This window comes from Takifugu rubripes, chromosome 8, assembly GCF_901000725.2.
Source record: "Takifugu rubripes chromosome 8, fTakRub1.2, whole genome shotgun sequence".
NCBI classification, from domain to species: Eukaryota; Metazoa; Chordata; class Actinopteri; order Tetraodontiformes; family Tetraodontidae; genus Takifugu; species Takifugu rubripes.
The window spans coordinates 10225924-10247245 of NC_042292.1; the positions used below are offsets into that span (position 1 = coordinate 10225924).

Here is a 21322-nt window from a genome sequence, read left to right on the forward strand (position 1 = left end):
TTTCCAGTGTGGGCTGGTGTTGATCCTTTAGGGACCTCTACATTTGACCTCTACATTTAACCACACTGTGGGCCAATGGGGGTATTGTGCCGTGCTCAAGGGCACCCAGTCCATGACCCTGTTCAGGATTTGAACCGACAAGCCTCCAGTTACAAAAGTGATGAGTTGCCTAAATCGTGTCTGGTCAACAAACCAGACTCAGCTGGTGTTTTGGGATGTTGTCACACGCTCTGTTTCTAACACCAGGGTATCTAACCGCATGGAGCTTTTCAGGCTCTGGGCAATAAAAGGGGCTGAGTGACAGAAAATGGACAGTTATTGGAGAGCAGCCTGCCAAGCTCCCCACAGAGTTGACCCTAATGTATCCAGAGGGGGCGTGGCCAAATCAATACCGCTGTGAGAAATTCTTCTCAGCTGGAGCAGAACAATGGATGAAGTGTCTGATCCGCTTACGCCAGAAAGCGTGAACAGCAACCGGCTGGGATAAAAGGTGCCCCACCAACCTGATTCAAATATTGGGTGGGTGGTGATGAGATTGTGGTTGTCCATTAAAATGATGAAAAAGGAGGGTTGCCATGGTGAGTGGAGTGGATGAAATGGTGTGAAGGGGCTCGTTGCTACAACAAACACAGAGCTGGAGCGTCCTCCCGAATAACCCGAGGACAGCGTGTTTTCATCGGAGCCTTCGGCTACCCGTTCAGAGGGTCAGAAATCTCAACATAATGACATCACCACGATGAAACACGATATTTGTCACCAATATAACAACTCTGCACACAAAAATACTCAAAACGCCACAAAAGCTCATTTATATCATAAAGACAAACACATTAAAATAGGCCCACTGCCTTATAAAGCCTTTCATCAGTTTTTGTTTTGTTTTGTTTTTTTTTTGGGGGGGGGGGGGGGGGGGGGGCGTGGAAACTTTAGCTGAAACAAATTCACCTGAAATCTGTTTTATTTTATTTTTAGCCTGCACTAAATGATCGCTGTGCGCGGAGCTCTTGGAGCTGCGATTAAGGACACTCACTGGAGGCAGTAAAAGTTAATGATCACACCAGTGTGTGAAGTGGCTGCTCCAACCTGTCTGCAGGTAAACTACCTGAGCCGGGCACGCGGATACCAGGCCGGCGCGCGCTAATGGAGAGCTCTGGCTCGGGTCACACGGGATCAGTGATCGATTGCGCGCCTGGGGAGGTAACAGGATCTTTGCTTTTCAAACAAATCTTAACTAACAGGGGGGGATTAAGTGCCCCCTGATTGGCTATAGGGGCTGCGCGCGCGCCCCTACGCCCTCTCACACACACACGCACACGCGCACACGCAGAGATCCCCCTGAAAGCTGCGCTCACGCTCACCAGACCGTGCGTAAACGGAGTAAATGGGGTCGACTGCGCCCCCCCATCCTTCTTTTACCTTGACGCCTTCCTGATAAAATAGGAGCGCGTGAACTCCAAGTGGTCGTCCAGCCACGCTTCCATCCTCTCGCTTTCCGGGTAGCAACAGTCCTCCATGGTGCAAACGGCGACGACGCTCTCTCCCACCCTCAGCTCCGGTTACCGTCTACATTTATACACGCAGGAGCGGAAAAAGTGTCCGGACGCACAGGCAGGCGGGCAGGCAGGCGGGCGGGCAGGGTACGCTCGGACAGCAGGTCGGGAGGGGGGCGGATCACAGGCGTTCGGCCGGCGCGCACCGATTATAAAGAAGTGACTGTGCGCTTCCTAGTTGGTGAAGCGAATGAGAGACAGAGAGAGAGAGAGATAGACAGAGAGACAGACAGACAGACAGACAGAGAGCGAGCAAGAGGGGGGGGGGATTCGCTTTCCACCCTATAGAACAATCTAAAGAGCCATCCAAACATCTCTGGTAAGGATGCATTGGGGGATTAAATAAATGTGTATTCACGTGACCAAAGAATGACTTCAGTTATCTGTGCTGATGATTATTGTGTAACCAGTTACGAGGACCATAAACTGAGGACCACGCATCCATAAACGCAGCAACATTCATCAGTTAAACAAACATGATGACATCATGAAGCCCGGTCACAGGAACAGGTTTGGGTCCGAGGAGACCCGGACAGGCTGAGTGGGACCAGTTCAACTGGCAGCCGTGGTGAGTTCTGGGTGCAGATGAGATTTCCCATCATGCAGCTGTGCGGACTCATACATATTCTAATATATGGAGATAAACACTTGTTTACTTCATCTCAGGCTCTCCGGACGGACTAATGAAGTGAGAAAAGTGAATTTAAAGGCACATTTTATTCCCGAGAGGAGCTCCGAACCTGCTTTAGCTGCAGATTCAGACTGGGATTGTCTCATTGACCCTCCCTGCCACCACCCCCGCCCAAGCTGGACACTGGCCCCCATCGGTGTTACCTTACCAGCAGATGGTAGTTGATCATCCCAACAACATCCCCAACCCCCACCAAGCCCGATGGCGACCGTACACCTCGGATCTATACATCCCGTCCACGCGTGCGCGCCTCCCGGGGTTCAGCCTGCGTGACCTTCCTGATGGAGCTCCACTGGAGCCACAGATATTCTGAGCGGGCTGGTTTGGCAACAGGATCCTGCACTTGTTTAGAACCAGCAGGCTGCAAAAGTCGAGGCCGAAGGTTCTCTGGCAGGCCGCTCCACAACACTAACACAGTGTACTTAACAATGAAAATGTTAGCATACCGATTACCATGGCATGCTAATATTTGCAAAGTAGCGTCAAACACAAAGCCCAGTTGAGGCTGTGTAAAAGGTCTGGGGAATTCCACCTGGAGAACCGGCTCAAAAACACTTGAGCGGGACGTAAAGTCCTGCGGTGATCAACTTTCTGTCGATTCAGAGTTGGAAATGTAGCATATTTATTTATCCCTTATTTCTCTGGGAACTCCCTTCAGGTTAAACCAGCATAGTCAGCGCACCATTATAAACTACAGAGGTAGGCCGTTAGAATGGAGGACATCAATGCAGACGCATGGTCCCCTCAGAGACACATGGACGTCTCAGAGACACATGGTCCTCTCAGAGACACATGGACGTCTCAGAGATGCATGGTCGTCTTAGAGACTCATTGACTTCTCAGAAACACATGGACGTCTCAGAGACACATGGACTTCTCAGAGACACATGGTCCTCTCAGAGACACATGGTCCTCTCAGAGACATATGGACGTCTCAGGCCGGATGGGAGACAGATGTAAGAGAACCATTGGGACATGTGATTAAGAGAGTTTATAATTCTCCAGGAACGCTAAAAGCAGGCAGCTGAAGGTTATTCCATGACCAGCGAGCAGACCTGGAAAAGCTGTCACCTGGTGGAGCCAAGAGGAGCGCCTCAGCTACGCTCCAGTCTGTAGGAACATACGGTCGATCTATAGGACACTAGATGCGTTGGTGCAAACTAGTACACAGACGTGATCTCCGACAGGGACAGCAGAGAAGCACAAAGTATAAACGGTCCTCTGCACACCCCTGATTGGTCAGAGACATTGAGTGTGAATTCTTAGCCCCCCCTTAGTGGTACATTTATTTTACATATATTACACATCTCCCTCTGTTGTCCCCCTCTGCTGTCTCCCTCTGCTGTCCCCCTCTCCTGTCTCCATCTCCTGTCTCCCTCTGTTGTCCCCCTCTCCTGTTCTGAGCAGTCAGGACTGTTGTCTTGATCATAAAGGACCAGTCAGGACCGTTGTCTTGATAATAAAGGACCAGTCAGGACTGTTGTCTTGATCATAAAGGACCAGTCAGGACCGTTGTCTTGATCATAAAGGACCAGTCAGGACTGTTGTCTTGATATTAAAGGACCAGTCAGGACTGTTGTCTTGATATTAAAGGACGAGTCAGGACTGTTGTCTTGATCATAAAGGACCAGTCAGGACTGTTGTCTTGATATTAAAGGACGAGTCAGGACTGTTGTCTTGATCATAAAGGACCAGTCTGGACTGTTGTCTTGATCATAAAGGACCAGTCAGGACTGTTGTCTTGATCATAAAGGACCAGTCAGGACTGTTGTCTTGATCATAAAGGACCAGTCAGGACTGTTGTCTTAATAATAAAGGACCAGTCAGGACTGTTGTCTTGATCATAAAGGACCAGTCAGGACTGTTGTCTTGATCATAAAGGACCAGTCAGGACTGTTGTCTTGATCATAAAGGACCAGTCAGGACTGTTGTCTTGATATTAAAGGACCAGTCAGGACTGTTGTCTTAATAATAAAGGACCAGTCAGGACTGTTGTCTTAATAATAAAGGACCAGTCAGGACTGTTGTCTTGATCATAAAGGACCAGTCAGGACTGTTGTCTTGATCATAAAGGACCAGTCAGGACTGTTGTCTTGATCATAAAGGACCAGTCAGGACTGTTGTCTTGATCATAAAGGACCAGTCTGGACTGTTGTCTTGATCATAAAGGACCAGTCAGGACTGTTGTCTTGATATTAAAGGACCAGTCAGGACTGTTGTCTTGATATTAAAGGACCAGTCAGGACTGTTGTCTTGATCATAAAGGACCAGTCTGGACTGCTGTCTTGATCATAAAGGACCAGTCAGGACTGTTGTCTTGATCATAAAGGACCAGTCAGGACTGTTGTCTTGATCATAAAGGACCAGTCAGGACTGTTGTCTTGATCATAAAGGACCAGTCTGGACTGCTGTCTTGATCATAAAGGACCAGTCAGGACTGTTGTCTTGATCATAAAGGACCAGTCAGGACTGTTGTCTTGATCATAAAGGACCAGTCAGGACTGTTGTCTTGATCATAAAGGACCAGTCAGGACTGTTGTCTTGATCATAAAGGACCAGTCAGGACTGTTGTCTTGATCATAAAGGACCAGTCAGGACTGTTGTCTTGATCATAAAGGACCAGTCTGGACCGTTGTCTTGATCATAAAGGACCAGTCTGGACTGCTGTCTTGATCATAAAGGACCAGTCAGGACCGTTGTCTTGATCATAAAGGACCAGTCAGGACTGTTGTCTTGATATTAAAGGACCAGTCAGGACCGTTGTCTTGATCATAAAGGACCAGTCAGGACTGTTGTCTTGATCATAAAGGACCAGTCTGGACTGTTGTCTTGATCATAAAGGACCAGTCTGGACTGTTGTCTTGATCATAAAGGACCAGTCTGGACTGTTGTCTTGATCATAAAGGACCAGTCAGGACTGTTGTCTTGATATTAAAGGACCAGTCAGGACTGTTGTCTTGATAATAAAGGACCAGTCAGGACCGTTGTCTTGATCATAAAGGACCAGTCAGGACTGTTGTCTTGATATTAAAGGACCAGTCAGGACTGTTGTCTTGATCATAAAGGACCAGTCAGGACTGTTGTCTTGATATTAAAGGACCAGTCAGGACTGTTGTCTTGATCATAAAGGACCAGTCAGGACTGTTGTCTTGATCATAAAGGACCAGTCAGGACTGTTGTCTTAATAATAAAGGACCAGTCAGGACTGTTGTCTTGATCATAAAGGACCAGTCAGGACTGTTGTCTTGATCATAAAGGACCAGTCAGGACTGTTGTCTTGATCATAAAGGACCAGTCAGGACTGTTGTCTTGATCATAAAGGACCAGTCTGGACTGTTGTCTTGATCATAAAGGACCAGTCAGGACTGTTGTCTTGATCATAAAGGACCAGTCTGGACTGTTGTCTTGATCATAAAGGACCAGTCAGGACTGTTGTCTTGATCATAAAGGACCAGTCAGGAATGTTGTCTTGATATTAAAGGACCAGTCAGGACTGTTGTCTTGATCATAAAGGACCAGTCAGGAATGTTGTCTTGATCATAAAGGACCAGTCAGGACTGTTGTCTTGATATTAAAGGACCAGTCAGGACTGTTGTCTTGATATTAAAGGACCAGTCAGGACTGTTGTCTTGATCATAAAGGACCAGTCAGGACTGTTGTCTTGATATTAAAGGACCAGTCAGGACTGTTGTCTTGATATTAAAGGACCAGTCAGGACTGTTGTCTTGATCATAAAGGACCAGTCAGGACTGTTGTCTTGATATTAAAGGACCAGTCAGGACTGTTGTCTTGATCATAAAGGACCAGTCAGGACTGTTGTCTTGATCATAAAGGACCAGTCAGGACTGTTGTCTTGATATTAAAGGACCAGTCAGGACTGTTGTCTTGATCATAAAGGACCAGTCAGGACTGTTGTCTTGATATTAAAGGACCAGTCAGGACTGTTGTCTTGATATTAAAGGACCAGTCAGGACTGTTGTCTTGATATTAAAGGACCAGTCAGGACTGTTGTCTTGATCATAAAGGACCAGTCTGGACTGCTGTCTTGATCATAAAGGACCAGTCAGGACTGTTGTCTTGATCATAAAGGACCAGTCAGGACTGTTGTCTTGATCATAAAGGACCAGTCAGGACTGTTGTCTTGATCATAAAGGACCAGTCAGGACTGTTGTCTTGATCATAAAGGACCAGTCTGGACTGCTGTCTTGATCATAAAGGACCAGTCAGGACTGTTGTCTTGATCATAAAGGACCAGTCAGGACTGTTGTCTTGATCATAAAGGACCAGTCAGGACTGTTGTCTTGATCATAAAGGACCAGTCAGGACTGTTGTCTTGATCATAAAGGACCAGTCAGGACTGTTGTCTTGATCATAAAGGACCAGTCAGGACTGTTGTCTTGATCATAAAGGACCAGTCAGGACTGTTGTCTTGATATTAAAGGACCAGTCAGGACTGTTGTCTTGATATTAAAGGACCAGTCAGGACTGTTGTCTTGATATTAAAGGACCAGTCAGGACTGTTGTCTTGATATTAAAGGACCAGTCAGGACTGTTGTCTTGATCATAAAGGACCAGTCAGGACTGTTGTCTTGATATTAAAGGACCAGTCAGGACTGTTGTCTTGATCATAAAGGACCAGTCAGGACTGTTGTCTTGATCATAAAGGACCAGTCAGGACTGTTGTCTTGATATTAAAGGACCAGTCAGGACTGTTGTCTTGATCATAAAGGACCAGTCAGGACTGTTGTCTTGATCATAAAGGACCAGTCAGGACTGTTGTCTTGATCATAAAGGACCAGTCAGGACTGTTGTCTTGATCATAAAGGACCAGTCAGGACTGTTGTCTTGATCATAAAGGACCAGTCAGGACTGTTGTCTTGATCATAAAGGACCAGTCTGGACTGCTGTCTTGATCATAAAGGACCAGTCTGGACTGCTGTCTTGATCATAAAGGACCAGTCAGGACCGTTGTCTTGATCATAAAGGACCAGTCAGGACCGTTGTCTTGATCATAAAGGACCAGTCAGGACCGTTGTCTTGATCATAAAGGACCAGTCAGGACTGTTGTCTTGATCATAAAGGACCAGTCTGGACTGCTGTCTTGATCATAAAGGACCAGTCAGGACCGTTGTCTTGATCATAAAGGACCAGTCAGGACTGTTGTCTTGATCATAAAGGACCAGTCAGGACTGTTGTCTTGATCATAAAGGACCAGTCAGGACTGTTGTCTTGATCATAAAGGACCAGTCAGGACTGTTGTCTTGATCATAAAGGACCAGTCAGGACTGTTGTCTTGATCATAAAGGACCAGTCAGGACTGTTGTCTTGATCATAAAGGACCAGTCAGGACTGTTGTCTTGATATTAAAGGACCAGTCAGGACTGTTGTCTTGATAATAAAGGACCAGTCAGGACTGTTGTCTTTTCCAAATGAAGATTGTGAACCCATTTACACGAGACAGCTGTTCCTCTCCGTGTGTCTCTGTAACCCTCCGATTTAAGGGGACAGACTACGGATGACAGGTTATTGATAAGATATATTGATGGTCGATTTTACCAAAACATCGTGGAGCAAATACAGATTTATAATCCTGAAGCAGGAAGTTGGACTGAGGCCAACGCAGGAGGAATAGAGCGTCTGTTGTTAGCATTTATAGCTAACGGTCCAACCACACTTCTGTGGGACAACAGGTAAACCATGTAAATGCTGTAAGACTATAATGGACACACTGATACACACACACACACGCACACACACACACACACAGGGTCTGACTCAAGGCAAAGAAATCAAAAGGTGATGTGGATGAACTCACATGTCGGCTCCAGCTGCCGATTTCAAATTCAGTGACTTCATGTTGATTTCTGCAGCCGAGTCACAGAAGAAGAAGAAGAAGAAGAAACCCAGATCCGGCCGTCAGGGGCCGACATGGAAGAGGTTCGGCTCCGCCAGTGACCCTGGAACATCTGCAGCCGTGCTGCGTTCGCCACTATCTCACCAGCATGAGCTTCATCCAGCAACGGGTTGAGGAAACACAGACGCGCGTCTGCAGAGTGTCGGCCGCCGCCTGAGCCTCACCCTGACCTGTCTCCTCCTGACAGAAGAAGATTCCCTTTGAGATTTACAGATTCCTCTCACCGACGTCTGTGGCTGTGAAGGTCCAGATTTACGTTGGCGCAGTTAAGGTTGAGATAAAGGGGAAAGCTAAGTTAAATTTTGGTGGTGAAGGTTAAAGATAAGGTTGATGGTATTTAAGGTGTTTTGTTTGATAGTGAAGATCAAGGTTTTTCTTTTTAATGCTGATTTTTAAAGCACATTTTAATGGTAAAGGTTAGAATGTGTTTTTGGATGGTAAAGGTTAAGGGATTTTTTGATGGTGAAGGTTAAGGTGAATACTGTTGCTAAAGGTTAAGGTAAATTTAGATGGTGAAGTTTAAGGTCCAATTTGAGGGAGTTTTTGTGGTAAAGGTGAATTGTGACATTAAGTAAGGGGATTTTGAGATGGTTAAGGTGAATGTTGATGGTGACGTCAAACTTGTGTTTTGATGTTAAAGGTTAGAGTCGGTTTTTGATGGTTAAGATTCGGGTCAGTTTTGATGGTGAAGGTGATCAGAGTTTAGATCAGAGTTACAGAACTCAACCTCAGTCATCGTTAGCGTAGAGGACATCATTTGCATGGAAACATTTTCCTGTTTCCACATAGGAAAAATGATGGTTGAATGGAAACGCGCTCATTAAAGCTGGAACACAGGGGCGTGCACACGTACACAGCGCGTGTCCCACGATGCACCTGGGTCCTGATTAAACACCTGCTCCCTGGTCAGGTGTTGCAGCTCAGATACAAACAACAGCCTCAAGGTCAGAGAGCAGCAGCATGTAGATACCCTCCTGGTTATTATTAACTGACATTATCAAATGAATCCTGCATTTCAACGGGAAAAAAATAACGTGCGCAGAGTACACGTGTGATCTGTACGGCGGTCGCTGCTGCCCGGCTCGGCTTCTAAAGTCAATATTGGCTTCCCCATCTGACTCCTTCAGTGTTTACATGATGGAAGTATATGACATCCTGTGTTCCAGCCAACACACACATTTTCGTACACACACACACACACACACGCACACACACACACACACACACACACACGGCACACATGCCAGTTCCCTGTGAACGCTGCAGGAATGTCAGAAAAAGACTAAACCGCTCTTCAGATTGCACATATTTACATCTATTCTCATAAAATAGGGAGAAGCACATGGTCTGATGTGCTTCTGATGTGACGTGCATTATTAGCGTTCCTGGTGAATTGGACCATTTCACACAGATTTTGTGGGTTGTTTTTTTTACCGTCTCTAAATTAGAAAATTGAAAGAAAATGTGAAGTCACAGTTCATTAATCTGGTGATGATATAAGCACGAGTTTACACAGAGAGCTAAAGAATCTCTCCAGCTGAATGTATTCCAGAAATATCCAAGTGTAATTATTGTAATCCAGCGCCTGCCATATCACCACATCCAGTCCCTTAAACATTAACCAGCTCTGATCTCCTGCAGCTACCGACACCTGTAAACAGTTGATCAGGACAGAACAAGCAGATAATGTGTGAATGGAGACTTTGACCCAGATAAGACCGCACAATGGAAGTCCTCCTCATGTAAACATGCCGATCAAGCGCATTTTGGGGTGCACTGGTTTTCAAATGTTTCAGTAACACACGTGACCTAGAAACAAACAAAACAACGCAAAACACTTTTTTGACAAAGACTCTGAAAAGAAAGATGGTGCTAGCTAACATGACGCTCTTTGTGCTTCCCTGTGAAGTCAAACTTAGCTCCTTCCTTTCTTTAGAAATGCTTCTTTGGGTTGATAATCGGCTCTCAACGCTGTCCTGTGTCACATTAGCACATTAGCACATTAGCACAGACCACACTCTGAGATCCACATCAGCTAAATGAAGCGAAGCTGTTTTCACCTGTATTTTCAGTCAAGTATTGCTCAGAATAGCTTCCATCCTGAAATGGAAGCATGATGAGGAACACAATGGGAAGTTTGTTTTTATGAGTCCTTCAATCCCAGAGGGAGCGTGTTCCTCATCTAGCCTCAGTGGACACAAATAAATGCAGCCGCACGGAAAGAACACGGTGAGACAAGGAAAAAGTCCCGAGAAGAGACGTGGACGAGACAACAAAACATAAATCTACGCACAAGACTTGCGTCTAAACACTACAGACTGCAAGCACAACAATGACTGAGTGCTTTTTTTTACTCTTCCTTGTGTATTTTCCCTTCCGCACTGATGAAAAGCACACGGCCTTTGCTTATATGTTCCCATTATAAAGTAATAACTATCCGGTAGAGCCCGCGGCTCCCAGAACTGCCCCATCAATCAAAGCCGTCCACCTAAAAAGGCCCTCCGACTCCAGAGGCCAAACAAGTCTGAGAGGCAGGAGTCAGGAGGGCCCCCAGTGTTTGGACCAGGAACTCTACCGAGGGGACGTAAATGAGGCGATTAATCATTTAAGCTTTTCTATATCACAAGCGCTGATGCCTTTCACACCGGCGGAATTAGGAGTCACCTCGCTCCCCATCGACTTGGTCTGGGTGGTGTGGGTCTGTGTAGTGTGGGTCTGTGTAGTGTGGGTCTATGTGGTGGAGGTCTGTGTGGTGGAGGTCTGTGTGGTGGAGGTCTGTGTGGTGTGGGTCTGTGTGGTGGAGGTCTGTGTGGTGGAGGTCTGTGTGGTGGAGGTCTGTGTGGTGTGGGTCTGTGTAGTGTAGGTCCATGTGGTGGAGGTCTGTGTAGTGGAGGTCTGTGTGGTGGAGGTCTGTGTGGTGGAGGTCTATGTGGTGGAGGTCTATGTGGTGGAGGTCTGTGTGGTGGAGGTCTGTGTGGTGGAGGTCTGTGTGGTGGAGGTCTGTGTGGTGGAGGTCTGTGTGGTGTGGGTCTGTGTGGTGGAGGTCTGTGTGGTGTGGGTCTGTGTGGTGGAGGTCTGTGTGGTGGAGGTCTGTGTGGTGTGGGTCTGTGTGGTGGAGGTCTGTGTGGTGGAGGTCTGTGTGGTGGAGGTCTGTGTGGTGTGAGTCTATTGCGTCGGTCTGTGGCGAGTCGTCTGTGTTGTGCGGTGTCCATTGGTGTTGTGTTGTGGTGTTGAACACTGTCACCTCTGGACCGGACGGTGCTGGTTGGACATGAAACACCCGTCGTCCATCTTCTGTAGTGGCTGTTTTTGTGTCTCGGGGAGATAATGAGTCAGTTGGGTTGTCTGTAATTGAAGTAATTTGTCCCAGGTTTATTCCACAGACGGTTCACACTGTCCATCTTTGCTACAGGTGACTTCACTTCCGGCTGTGTGTCTCTGCAACACTCCCACACAGCCTGAGAGCAAATAAACCTTTTTTAAAAAAAAACAGAATTCAAACATGCCTGACTGCATGAGAAAGTGTACTGATTAGAGACCTGGACCAGGACCAGGACCAGGACCAGGACCAGGACCAGGTCTGGATCCTGGGGCCACAGCAGCTGAGAGCTCTGAGGGAACCAGAGAAGTTGTCAGAGATCCTGACTTCAGTTGGGAAACAGCGTTTCAGACGGCTGCGTGTGGAGAGAGAGGGGACATCAGAGGAGCTACGGTAAAGAAGCACTGACCATTCTGACGGCAGGTCGTCCGCGTCCCGGCCCCCCAGCTGCTCCAGCCAATCACAGCACTTCCATCTTCAAACCCAAGGGTCAAAGGTGAAGGTTCCTCAAAAACTCCAGTCGGCAGTCCGCTCAGACCGAAGCCACACGTGCCGTGACCTCGTGGGAAGAGCGACGCTGGACTGTGGGATCCGTGCCGACTTTTTTATATCGACCGGCTCTCGTTATTTATATAAGCCCTGTGGGCGGAGCCACGTTAAAGAACCTTCGGACAGGAGGGGGGGGAAGGGGGGGTGAAAGTTTAGACAGGCTCTGAAAGACCCGGAACCACAACGCGTCATAAAAGACAGATGATCTGAAGCACTAACTGCTTCTCACGCTTCACAGAACACACACACACACACACACACACACACACACACGCACACATTCCCCCTTTCTGCTGAATCCTTTTTTGGAACTGGAGCAGGAAGGGTTGGAAGTGAAGGAGGTATAGATGTGATGGCAGCATTAGCCGCTGATGCCTGGCAGCAGGGGGGTCCGACCCCTCCTCCCGCCTCCGGTTCTTGGACTCTCCGTGGACGTCGGGTCCTTTAACGCTCCTGCTGAAGCAACGGCGCTCAGCTTTGCATCCTGGGAGATCAGGTGAATAAAAACAAGGAGGTCTCTGGTGGCCACCTGAACCTTCTGAGCTGCAGTGGAAAACCAAACAGTCCCGCTGGCTCACGGCCGTTTCCGCTTGGCTTTTACGCCTCGCTGAATCTTCGCACAGCAGAATGTTGTTGTTTTCTCTCAATCTGGCGCCGTCATCTGTTGTGTCTCACACCCAAAAAACACATTTTTTTTCAATCTGCCCCATTTCAAAGACGCCTTTAGCTTGTTAGCATGTTGCTAACAGGATGGAAAGCTTGCGTGGTTTCTTTTATTTCCGTCTGGTTTCGATAATTCTGGTCAACACATGAACGTGCACGATGGAGCTGCCGCGTCTGTGAGGTTCTACGTAAAGTTCAGGTGCTCCTGAGACCTTGGGTTCAGGTAAAGGCTGCGTGTCCTCTGTCCTCTTCAGTGGTCCAAACCAGACTGTAACTGAGGACAGGTTGAGACCAGAGACCGACTAAGGTCAAAGAGAGACTGGGGACCCATTAAGGATGGAGACAGTGGAGAGACAGAGGACAGGCAGTCTGAGTCTTTCATGGAATGAGATGCTTCATTCTTCTTCTTCTCTCTGAGCTCATTTCCATCTCGGAGACATGCTGACGGTCAGTTTTTTCTTCTCTGTCTCCATCTTCTGTCCTGCACGTCTCCTCTGGCTCCACCTGTTTGTGTGGTATTTTAAGCTGAAAGTAGCCGTCAAAAGTGTTTATAAGCTGTTAATGTGAAATCTCCAATGAGCTTAGCCGTTCCCCTTCATTTACAGGTTCTCTGTCTTAGATTTTCTTTTTTCACTGTCACCAATTTGACATTATTAAAGGAGTAACTGGAACGGAGATTAAGATAGAACATAAACAGGATCAGTAATACATGGTCACGCTTCAGGTCGGGGAGGGGGGGGGGGGGTCATCCTGGACCACCATCTCAAGATTTTTGGTATTTATGATTATTTTGGGCACCTCAGGAGTAGCACCTTTATTAACCAACTAAGAACGCGCAACTCTGAAACAGGTCGGGTAATACTGCCGCCCTGTGGCCAGGGGTGGTCATGTCAGGGTTAGTGTGAACTTTCTGTGTAATTTAATGTTAAACAATGAGGAATCGTTTTTGAAAGAGTGTTTTATTCTTTAGAAACTGCGGAGGGAAGCCCTCTGAATACTTTACAGCGTCACCTTTTCTTTCTCTTCTGAACTGTGTGGGCGGCACCAGACTTTGCCTTTGTTTGGGGCTTCAGGGAGGGTGGACGGGAAATATTCCCGACCGATCTCTTGGTGTCTGAACGAAGCCTGCGAGAGGACACAGGAGGAACATTTGATGTTTGTGTTTGAGGGCGTTTGACCCACCGCAGGGGCTGCTCCCTCACCTGGGCGAGTCCTTGTGTGGACACGCTCTGTGTTTGTGTTCCAGGCTGCCGCAGCTGAAGCAGCCTCGCCTCCCTTCGGCAGCCCCACACGGGTGGTCCGGCAGGGCGCAGCGGCCGCAGGCCCGGCAGTGTCTCCAGGCTGAAACGGAACAGCAGCTCTTTAGCTCACAGAACATCCGTTGACCTCTGACCTGACCCCGGCCCCGTACGTCCACCTACACGGCTTCACACACTTGCGACAGGCGGAGCAGTGCTTCCATTCTCGGCCATCCTGGACAGACAGAGACGGGTCCAACGTAAAGGTTGTGTGGGGTAAAAATCTGAATTTTAACCTGTGCACTTCTACCTTTGAGGGGCAGATGTTGCATTGGTCACAGTGTTTGTTGAGGAGCCACACAAATCGCTGACATACAGAACAAAACCTGAGAGCAGGAAGAGAGACGGCAGGTCAGGCGTGTGCAGGTGGACGACCGGCCAGAGGGGGCGCTACCTGTAGCCCTCCTCCTCGGGCAGGACGAAGTCTGTGGGTGAAATATTGGTGAAAATCCTGACGGGAGAGCGTTTCCTGCCCGTCTTCCCGTGTTTATACAGAGGATGGTTGTCATAGTCCACCTACAGGGGGACAACAATGAACACGGATGAAAATCCTGGGGGCTCCATTCCAACAACAAATATTTGATTTGATGGTCTGTAGTTGTCACGGCAAAGTCAGGGAAGGTCCACGTCCCCAGAGAATCCTCCCTCACTACGTTCACACGACTCAAATGAATGAATGTTTTGAATGAAGTGCACGTAAACACGTTAGTCCGCGATATTAACCCACTGAGAAGATGCATATCGCCACCTAGTGTTGAAGCAGAGGACCTCGGTTATCTGACTAAACTCGGACGAGGAGCAAATTCCGACGCGACGCCAAAGTCCAATTCTTAGTGTTTTCGTCAGTAAGACTAATAAATGTTTTCCTTCTTGATAAAAGGACAGAGAGGATCTGGTTTACCTGGTAGTCCAGCATGGTGAGACAGGGGAGACACTCCAGGATTCGAGGCTCAAAGAAATACGGGAAGATCCAAATCATGGGCATGTCAGGGATCCCGTTGTCTGCACAGACAAACACAGCGTGTCAGCATCAGCTCACCTCCGGAAGGATCCGTGAATCAGCGCATCAATCAGAAGAAAAGTCTTATTTATAGCACAACATCTGTGTTTTGAGTCTTCCAGCTTTTATTTGGATTTGATGGCCACGTGTACTCAGAGACCAGGGGAATGCTGCTAAGGTTTGAGGGAAACATGCAAGATCCTGAACTGGAAATGGTTCCCTGACCTTCATTTCTGACACCATAGCTGGTCAGACAGGAAAGGCAGCGCGGCACCAGGAGGACACGCCGCTTCAGCCAGTCAGGAGAAAATGTCATTTTTCTTAAAGCCAAAAACAAAAAGGGTCCAAAGTCACTGACCGGAATTCTGCGCTTTCCTCCACATCCGTGAAATCAGGGAGAAACTGTTGGCCAGCGGCTTCACCAGCCCACCGAAGGGAGGGTCAGCCACCATCACCGCCTTCCCCCCCCCGGACTCGGTGAGGAAGGTCTGCAGGAGCGCCCTGGGGGCCTGCAGAGACACCAGGCTTTGACACCCTGAAGGGCAACAGCGGAGTGGTGACGGGAACCTCCTACCTGTCCGTCAAAGAAATGATGGTTGAACATGTTGTAGTGGGAGAATTCCTCCTGGCTGTAGAACTGAGCGTATCTGAAACATCACATTAGAGGACAGACACAAAAGAGTCACTTCATCTCAAACACGTGCCCAATCCTGATGTGTGTATTCATCTGGGAGGTGTGTGTGTGTGAGGCGTGTGTGTACACCGCAGGCTGAAGCTTGTAACAGCACGGAACACACCCTAACATTCTTCAGATGACAGAGACGGGGAACAGCCACAAAGCAGGTAGGAGCAACTCAAAAACAGCCTTTCTATGCATTTTTCACTGGTGTGTGTGAACCTTAAACCGTGTGTGTTTCTGGGGGGGGGGGGCAGAAAGTGTGAGAAAGACGTGACGCTGAAGAGCCGAAAGCTGAAATTGAGAATCTCTCAGGTGAAGGCTCCACTGCTGCTCCACTGACTTCTAGTCCAGGCTGCAGAAATGGCTGAAAACGACGGACACTCCCCTGCTGCGCCCCCTGCAGACAGCCACAGTGTACTACAGGAGCGCCTCAGCCAGGCTTCACTGGACCCTAACAGAGACCCAGCTGTTCAGCCTTTTCCACGCTCCCCGAGCCTCCAGAGGAAGATGACCCAGGCCGCACAGCCTTCACAGGTAGGAAGCTGTAAATCTGTCAACGGCATCCAGAAAGTCCTGAGAAGACGCAGAGGCTTCACTCTGTGTTTAACTGCAGGGGAGCTGGGTTTTCTCCACACTTTTTTTTAGAGACATAATGAAATTATTTTGCAACCAGTATAAGCACCATGTTAAGAACCGTGCAGCTCTCGGGCCCATCTTGGGGGGAAGGGAAATAAAGGCCTTAAAGACGTTCGGGTTGTCCGAGGTTGGACATGTTCAAAACTATTTATCTGTTTGGAAACTGGTCCAGGAGCAGCTGTCGAGATGTTTGGAGGAGCTGCAGCATGAGAATGCCAAGACCGCCGCCCACATCCAGTCTCTGAAGAAACGGAGGGCAAACCTGAGCGTAAGTACCAGACCGTTACTGACCACGGCAGCCATCTGACCTCTGACCCCCACGGTCCTCTTAAAGAAGAGCACAGGTGCCATGAAGCAGCGGGTCCGGGAGCACTTTGACAGCATGCGACGTGTCCTAGAGCAGGATGAGCAGGACCTCCTGGAATCCCTGGAGCTGGACCTGAGGCAGACCAGGACCAAGCTGGACCAGGTGTTACAGGACTGGGTCCATCATCAGGAGCAGCTCTCTAAACACATCAGCAGGACCCAGGCGGTGCTGAACAGCAAGCCGGAAGCCGAGCGTGATGGGAAGGTCTGACTCCAGCTGCAAGATTCTTTGTTGTCACCGAAGGAAAATGTTTCAAATGATTCTTCTCTTCTGTGTCTGCTCAGACGGGCCGCTGTGAGAACATGAGGTAAGAGCCTAACACTAACCTTTGGACCCCATCATGCCATCCGACGCCCTCACCATCTCTGGTGTGTGTCTCAGATCTAAGAAGGCCGAGGCGTCGGAGCAGGAAATCCAGCTGAACGAGGAGCGACTGGAAAGAATCCTGAGGTTCCTGTCCTCCATCTCCAAACAGCTGAAGGCTCAGCTGCGGAGGAAGACGCTGCTGACAGGTACCCGAGTCGTCGCCTCACGTGGCATCAGATGGCTTCCATCATCTGCCTGCTCTCTGCTGCAGATATGTGGCCCGTGCAGATGGACAGACAAACGTGCCACGGCCAGATAGCGGTGGCCCCGGATGGGCGGGGCCTGTCCTTCTCAGGCTCTGCCCGGTCAGGTCCGGAGCGCCCTCTTCAGTTCGACAAAGTGTGCTGCGCGCTGGGCGCTTCTCCCATCACGGCCGCGCAGACGTACTGGGAGGTGGATGTCCGCTGCTGCGCCGCCTGGGCCGTGGGCGTCGCCTACGCCTCCCTGGAAAGGAAGGGCAGGAACGAGAGCGCCAAACTGGGGCGAAACAGGAATTCCTGGTGCGTGGAGCTTCGGAACGGCCGCCTCTCTGCTTGGCACAACAACCTATATGTGCCGTGTCAGGAGGCCCGGCAGACACGTCCAGGGAGGGTCGGAGTGTGGGTGAATTATGACAAAGGCCAGCTGATGTTTTACAACGCAGACACCATGGAGGTCCTCCAGAGCTTCTCTGCTGCCGTGACAACCGTGTTCGACAGAGCACATCACCAGTTCACGGAGCCGCTGTATCCCGCCGTGCGCTTCCTGACGCCACCAGACGACCAGATGTGGCCGAACCATCTGCAGCTGTGTTGCCTCACCTGCTCCTGATTCAACAACCTGTGGAGGAGACCATGTGTGAAACAAACGCACCTGAAGTCCATGTCCAGCAGCAGACTCCTGATTGGATCACTGGGATGCTCCAGGTTCCGCAGTTTGATCAGCTCCTGCAGTCTGATGGCAGCAAGCAAACATGATGAACAAACTGAAATATCATTTTCACTCATTTAGCTTTGGAGTATTTCATATTTTGAAGTATTATCTGTTCTTTATTTGATGACAGCTGCTCTGTTATGGCCACATATCGCAGAAAATTAAAAACTGTTCTGCTAACAATTGTGTAAATACATTTGTATGTAAGGGCTCTTGAGTCATGTGATACATTAGTCTCACAATTTCCATGCTCAAAAAAGGAACAAAGATCATTTCAAACGTCAGCACAGAATCTCGTGAGGATAATAATCTGTAAATTATGGTTCTGTGAAAGAGTCGACAGCATCGACCTGATTTTTAAAAATGCCGTGGCAGCACCCTCACCTGGGGGTGCCCACACACAGCAGCTTCCTGTAGCCCAGGGCAGCCAGGGTCTCCAGCAGGAAGTGGGAGCTGCGGTCCGTGAACAGGAACTGGGCGTTGCTCTTCTTGTTGTCCAGAGGACGCAGCAACATACTGGGCCTCCTCAGTTCAGCAGTGGTGACCGTCCTGGACGCGTGGGAGGAGTGGTCCTCGTGTTCTCCAGGCAGGAGCAGAAGCTCACAATCCTGACAGAACCGCTTCTCCTCCAGAGAGAGGGAGACAAACGTTCTGAACCTGCAGAACAATTGCAATGAAACAAAATTTATTCAGTAAAAGCGGTGAAACCAAGTATAATTTTTTAAACCACCTCTTAGTTCTGAAGGACAGGTCCAGTTTACCTAGTGCAGTACTCAAGGTGGCTGAATGAAGGTCTCTTGGAGCGGTTTTCTGCTTCTCTGGCCAACCGCCGGGCCTCCGACACCTTCGCATCCAATAATCATTGTTGGTGAAAGATCAGATGTCATTTAATCACAGCTCTGATCATCATACTGTGAGTTGACTGAAAACAATTCTACAAAAAAATCCTACCTTTTCATCCTCCCACTGGAAGAAGTTGCAATCCTTCCTGTCTCTACAGGCTGAGCAGGCATAAAACCTCCTGCCTTTTTCTCCTCTGCAAACCTTTTCAAACAGCAACGTTGGACCTGAAACAAACCTTTCCTATGAGCTCAAAAACAGCACAAATCGGTCTATATGCAAAGCACATAAACAATCCAGCGTTACGATGTGCAGAATTAAAGCATTCAATGTATATAATGTGACAAATTCTACTTATTTATGCAGCAGTGTCAACATCCCGCAGGTAACTCCTTCCCATTACATGTTTCAGACTAACCGTGCACACAATGCGGGCCTTTTTCAACATCGTCGGTAAGAATAACATCTATTCCCGCATTGTCGTCGTCGTTCTCCGTTTTGTTATCCATTTTTCTTCTTATTCTTCCCTCTGATGCTCCTATTTCTGTCACGTTTTCTGCAACTTTGCTTCTTGTCGCACAGAAGTGACGTCACCGCGCCGCCGCAAATGTACGTCAGAAACATTTTTAAAAACATTCGCTTTCAGCGTAGTTTTCTGAGCTTTAGGTCAACTTCAACGTTATATTGCGCATCAGGTTGTCCATTAAATTGTGTATTGTTGACTAAATTTGTAGCTTGTGCAACAGTTGGGATATATTTCTTTTCTACTGATTCTAAAATAACGTTTATTATTATTAGCAGTAGTGTTGATAGAAAAGATAGGATTCAACGTTCTATATTTCATAACATTAATCCATGTATATTTTGGGAAAGAACGTGAGGTGAAATACATCATCTGTCTTAAGGCCCTTGGAGCCCTTGATTTAACGAATAAACAGAATAAAAACTCAATCAGTGATCATGTCTGCATTATTAAAAACGTTTACGTTTCCTTCATTTAAACTGCACCTACAGCGATTCAGATAACAAATATCTCTCCTCAGAAAACAAATGCAGCTCCGACTCTCTCAGACTCTATCATAAACCAGTGCGTAATTCACAAACGGCGGCCAATCCTGCCTCAGAACAACTGGTTTCTTTGGGGAAAAAGAAAACTACAATTCCCACATTGTCACAAAGACGCACGCGCCGTGGGTCTGCGAGCGACCTGCAGGAGACGTGGAAAACATAAACAAGTTGCATGGTGTTAGCTAAGAAATGACAGGAAGTAAAGTTTGATTTCTTTCACAATAAATGTAAATTGAAACGGATGAAAACTAAAACGAGACACTGGACTCCAGAACAAATGAGCAACCACTGGTCATAAAGATATAAATGAATTCATTAATGTGTACATCCCTGGATGGGTTGCCAGTTCACACCAGGGCCCGAGGTGAGCATTTGTGGGTTCAATACCTTGTTCAATGGTACCTCGGCAGTGTTCTGGTACCTTTGCCTACTTCCAGAACGCCTTCCAGGTTTTGTCTGAAGGACAGAAATGGATGCAAAGACACCAATTTCAACCTAAATGTATGTACGTATGTAAAATTAAAAAAAAAAAGAAAAAAGAATAACTTGACACATAAAAGTGTTTTCCACTTGAGTGAAGATCAGTAAAACACAGCCAGTGTGAATGTCTGTATCTGCAACGTTTAACGACAGAAGGCAGGAAGAAATGTGAGCTGCGTTCTATTGTTAAAATCTTATCAGAAGGCTTGTTTAAACTTGAATCGCGTCCTCTTGATCCTGTCACTGTTCATCGTTTCTAACACCTGATTACTGGTGACGTCAACGGTCAGTTTGTCTCCATCGTTATTGTCGTCTGACCTCTGGGGTCACAAATAATCCCGACTGCTATTTAAAGGACATGACAGAAACTCAGTTCTGTGTTACTGCCAACACATTACCCAGGTTTTTGTTGTATCAAATAACCCCGAATATCTTCAGACCATGTGAAAAGCAAAAACATATTCATGTCATTAAAAACAAACTCTTGGCCTCATTTATTCAAAGTATTTCAGAAAAGCGCGATCCTTCATGACCGACTTTTATTTTTTTAGGATAAAGCGGAAACGCGTCATGTACCCACTCTTTACTTGACGGTGTTTCCGCCTTGCGCCCACACCCAACCTGCCGAGCGCGTGTGCGCGCGCGCGAGTGCGGCGTGCAGCAGAGCGGCGCAGCCCCGCAGTGAGCAGGACCCTGTCTGCGGCCTCAGGAGTCAGGAACGGCGCGGCTCTCCGCATCACCCTACGCACACGCACACGCACACACCCTCGTCAGCGCGGTCTGCCACGGAGGTCCGGAGGCTGCTGCCATCATCCATGCGCGGGGTTTGACCTCCTGCATCACCGGACTGGCACCATGAGCACCGGTAAGACCCGCTCCCGTTTCTCCCTGCGATGCTGCGGTTCTTGCTGGTGACGTCAGAGGTTTGTTAGCTTTGCATTTCAAATGCGCGAGATCGGAAGCGCGTGTTGTTGAGGCAGCAGCTTCACC

General features: G+C 48.2%; 4 protein-coding genes across 11 annotated transcripts in view; 2 read left to right on the forward strand and 2 right to left on the reverse strand.

The window, feature by feature from the left end:
• Nucleotides 1–12067, reverse strand: part of pde5ab (phosphodiesterase 5A, cGMP-specific, b) — a 31893-nt gene extending 19826 nt beyond the window's left edge. For 2 of the 5 annotated variants that reach the window (XM_029840310.1, XM_029840309.1), the window contains exons 1-2: nucleotides 11884–12067; nucleotides 11400–11500 (exon numbers count right to left, since the gene is read on the reverse strand). In XM_029840310.1, coding sequence (XP_029696170.1) covers nucleotides 11400–11500; nucleotides 11884–11886 — 104 coding nt within the window. In that variant the 5' untranslated portion in view covers nucleotides 11887–12067. Of the gene's footprint in view, nucleotides 1–1416; nucleotides 3043–8056; nucleotides 8336–11399; nucleotides 11501–11883 lie in introns of those variants that run through there. The other 3 variants (XM_029840311.1, XM_029840312.1, XM_003966740.3) reach the window with 3 other exon arrangements.
• Nucleotides 12068–13626: 1559 nt separating this feature from the next.
• zcchc4 (zinc finger, CCHC domain containing 4) lies at nucleotides 13627–19394 on the reverse strand. The gene is made up of 13 exons (XM_011606476.2): nucleotides 19203–19394; nucleotides 18896–19011; nucleotides 18706–18788; nucleotides 18329–18601; nucleotides 17885–17965; nucleotides 15559–15631; nucleotides 15343–15493; nucleotides 14886–14986; nucleotides 14379–14500; nucleotides 14235–14310; nucleotides 14108–14159; nucleotides 13889–14027; nucleotides 13627–13811 (listed from the first exon to the last, which is right to left on the reverse strand). Exons 1-13 carry the CDS (start codon nucleotides 19291–19293, stop codon nucleotides 13694–13696), a joined length of 1476 nt encoding a protein of 491 aa, XP_011604778.2. The 5' UTR covers nucleotides 19294–19394; the 3' UTR covers nucleotides 13627–13693.
• LOC105416806 (E3 ubiquitin-protein ligase TRIM39) lies at nucleotides 15562–18124 on the forward strand. Of its 4 annotated transcripts, none has more exons than XM_029840348.1 (7): nucleotides 15562–15827; nucleotides 15976–16197; nucleotides 16472–16567; nucleotides 16634–16870; nucleotides 16951–16973; nucleotides 17048–17178; nucleotides 17244–18124. In XM_029840348.1, exons 2-7 carry the CDS (start codon nucleotides 16024–16026, stop codon nucleotides 17840–17842), a joined length of 1260 nt encoding a protein of 419 aa, XP_029696208.1. In that variant the 5' UTR covers nucleotides 15562–15827; nucleotides 15976–16023; the 3' UTR covers nucleotides 17843–18124. The 4 variants fall into 4 exon arrangements, with proteins under 4 accessions (XP_029696208.1, XP_011604776.2, XP_029696207.1 ...); XM_011606474.2 differs by having other exon boundaries at nucleotides 15563–15827; nucleotides 15918–16197; XM_029840347.1 differs by having other exon boundaries at nucleotides 15563–16197.
• Nucleotides 19395–20958: 1564 nt separating the features above from the next.
• The window catches only part of ablim2 (actin binding LIM protein family, member 2), a 30365-nt gene continuing 30001 nt past the window's right edge, over nucleotides 20959–21322 (forward strand). Inside the window, exon 1 of the mRNA XM_029840322.1 lies at nucleotides 20959–21197. Coding sequence (XP_029696182.1) covers nucleotides 21188–21197 — 10 coding nt within the window. The 5' untranslated portion in view covers nucleotides 20959–21187. The remainder of the gene's footprint in view (nucleotides 21198–21322) is intronic.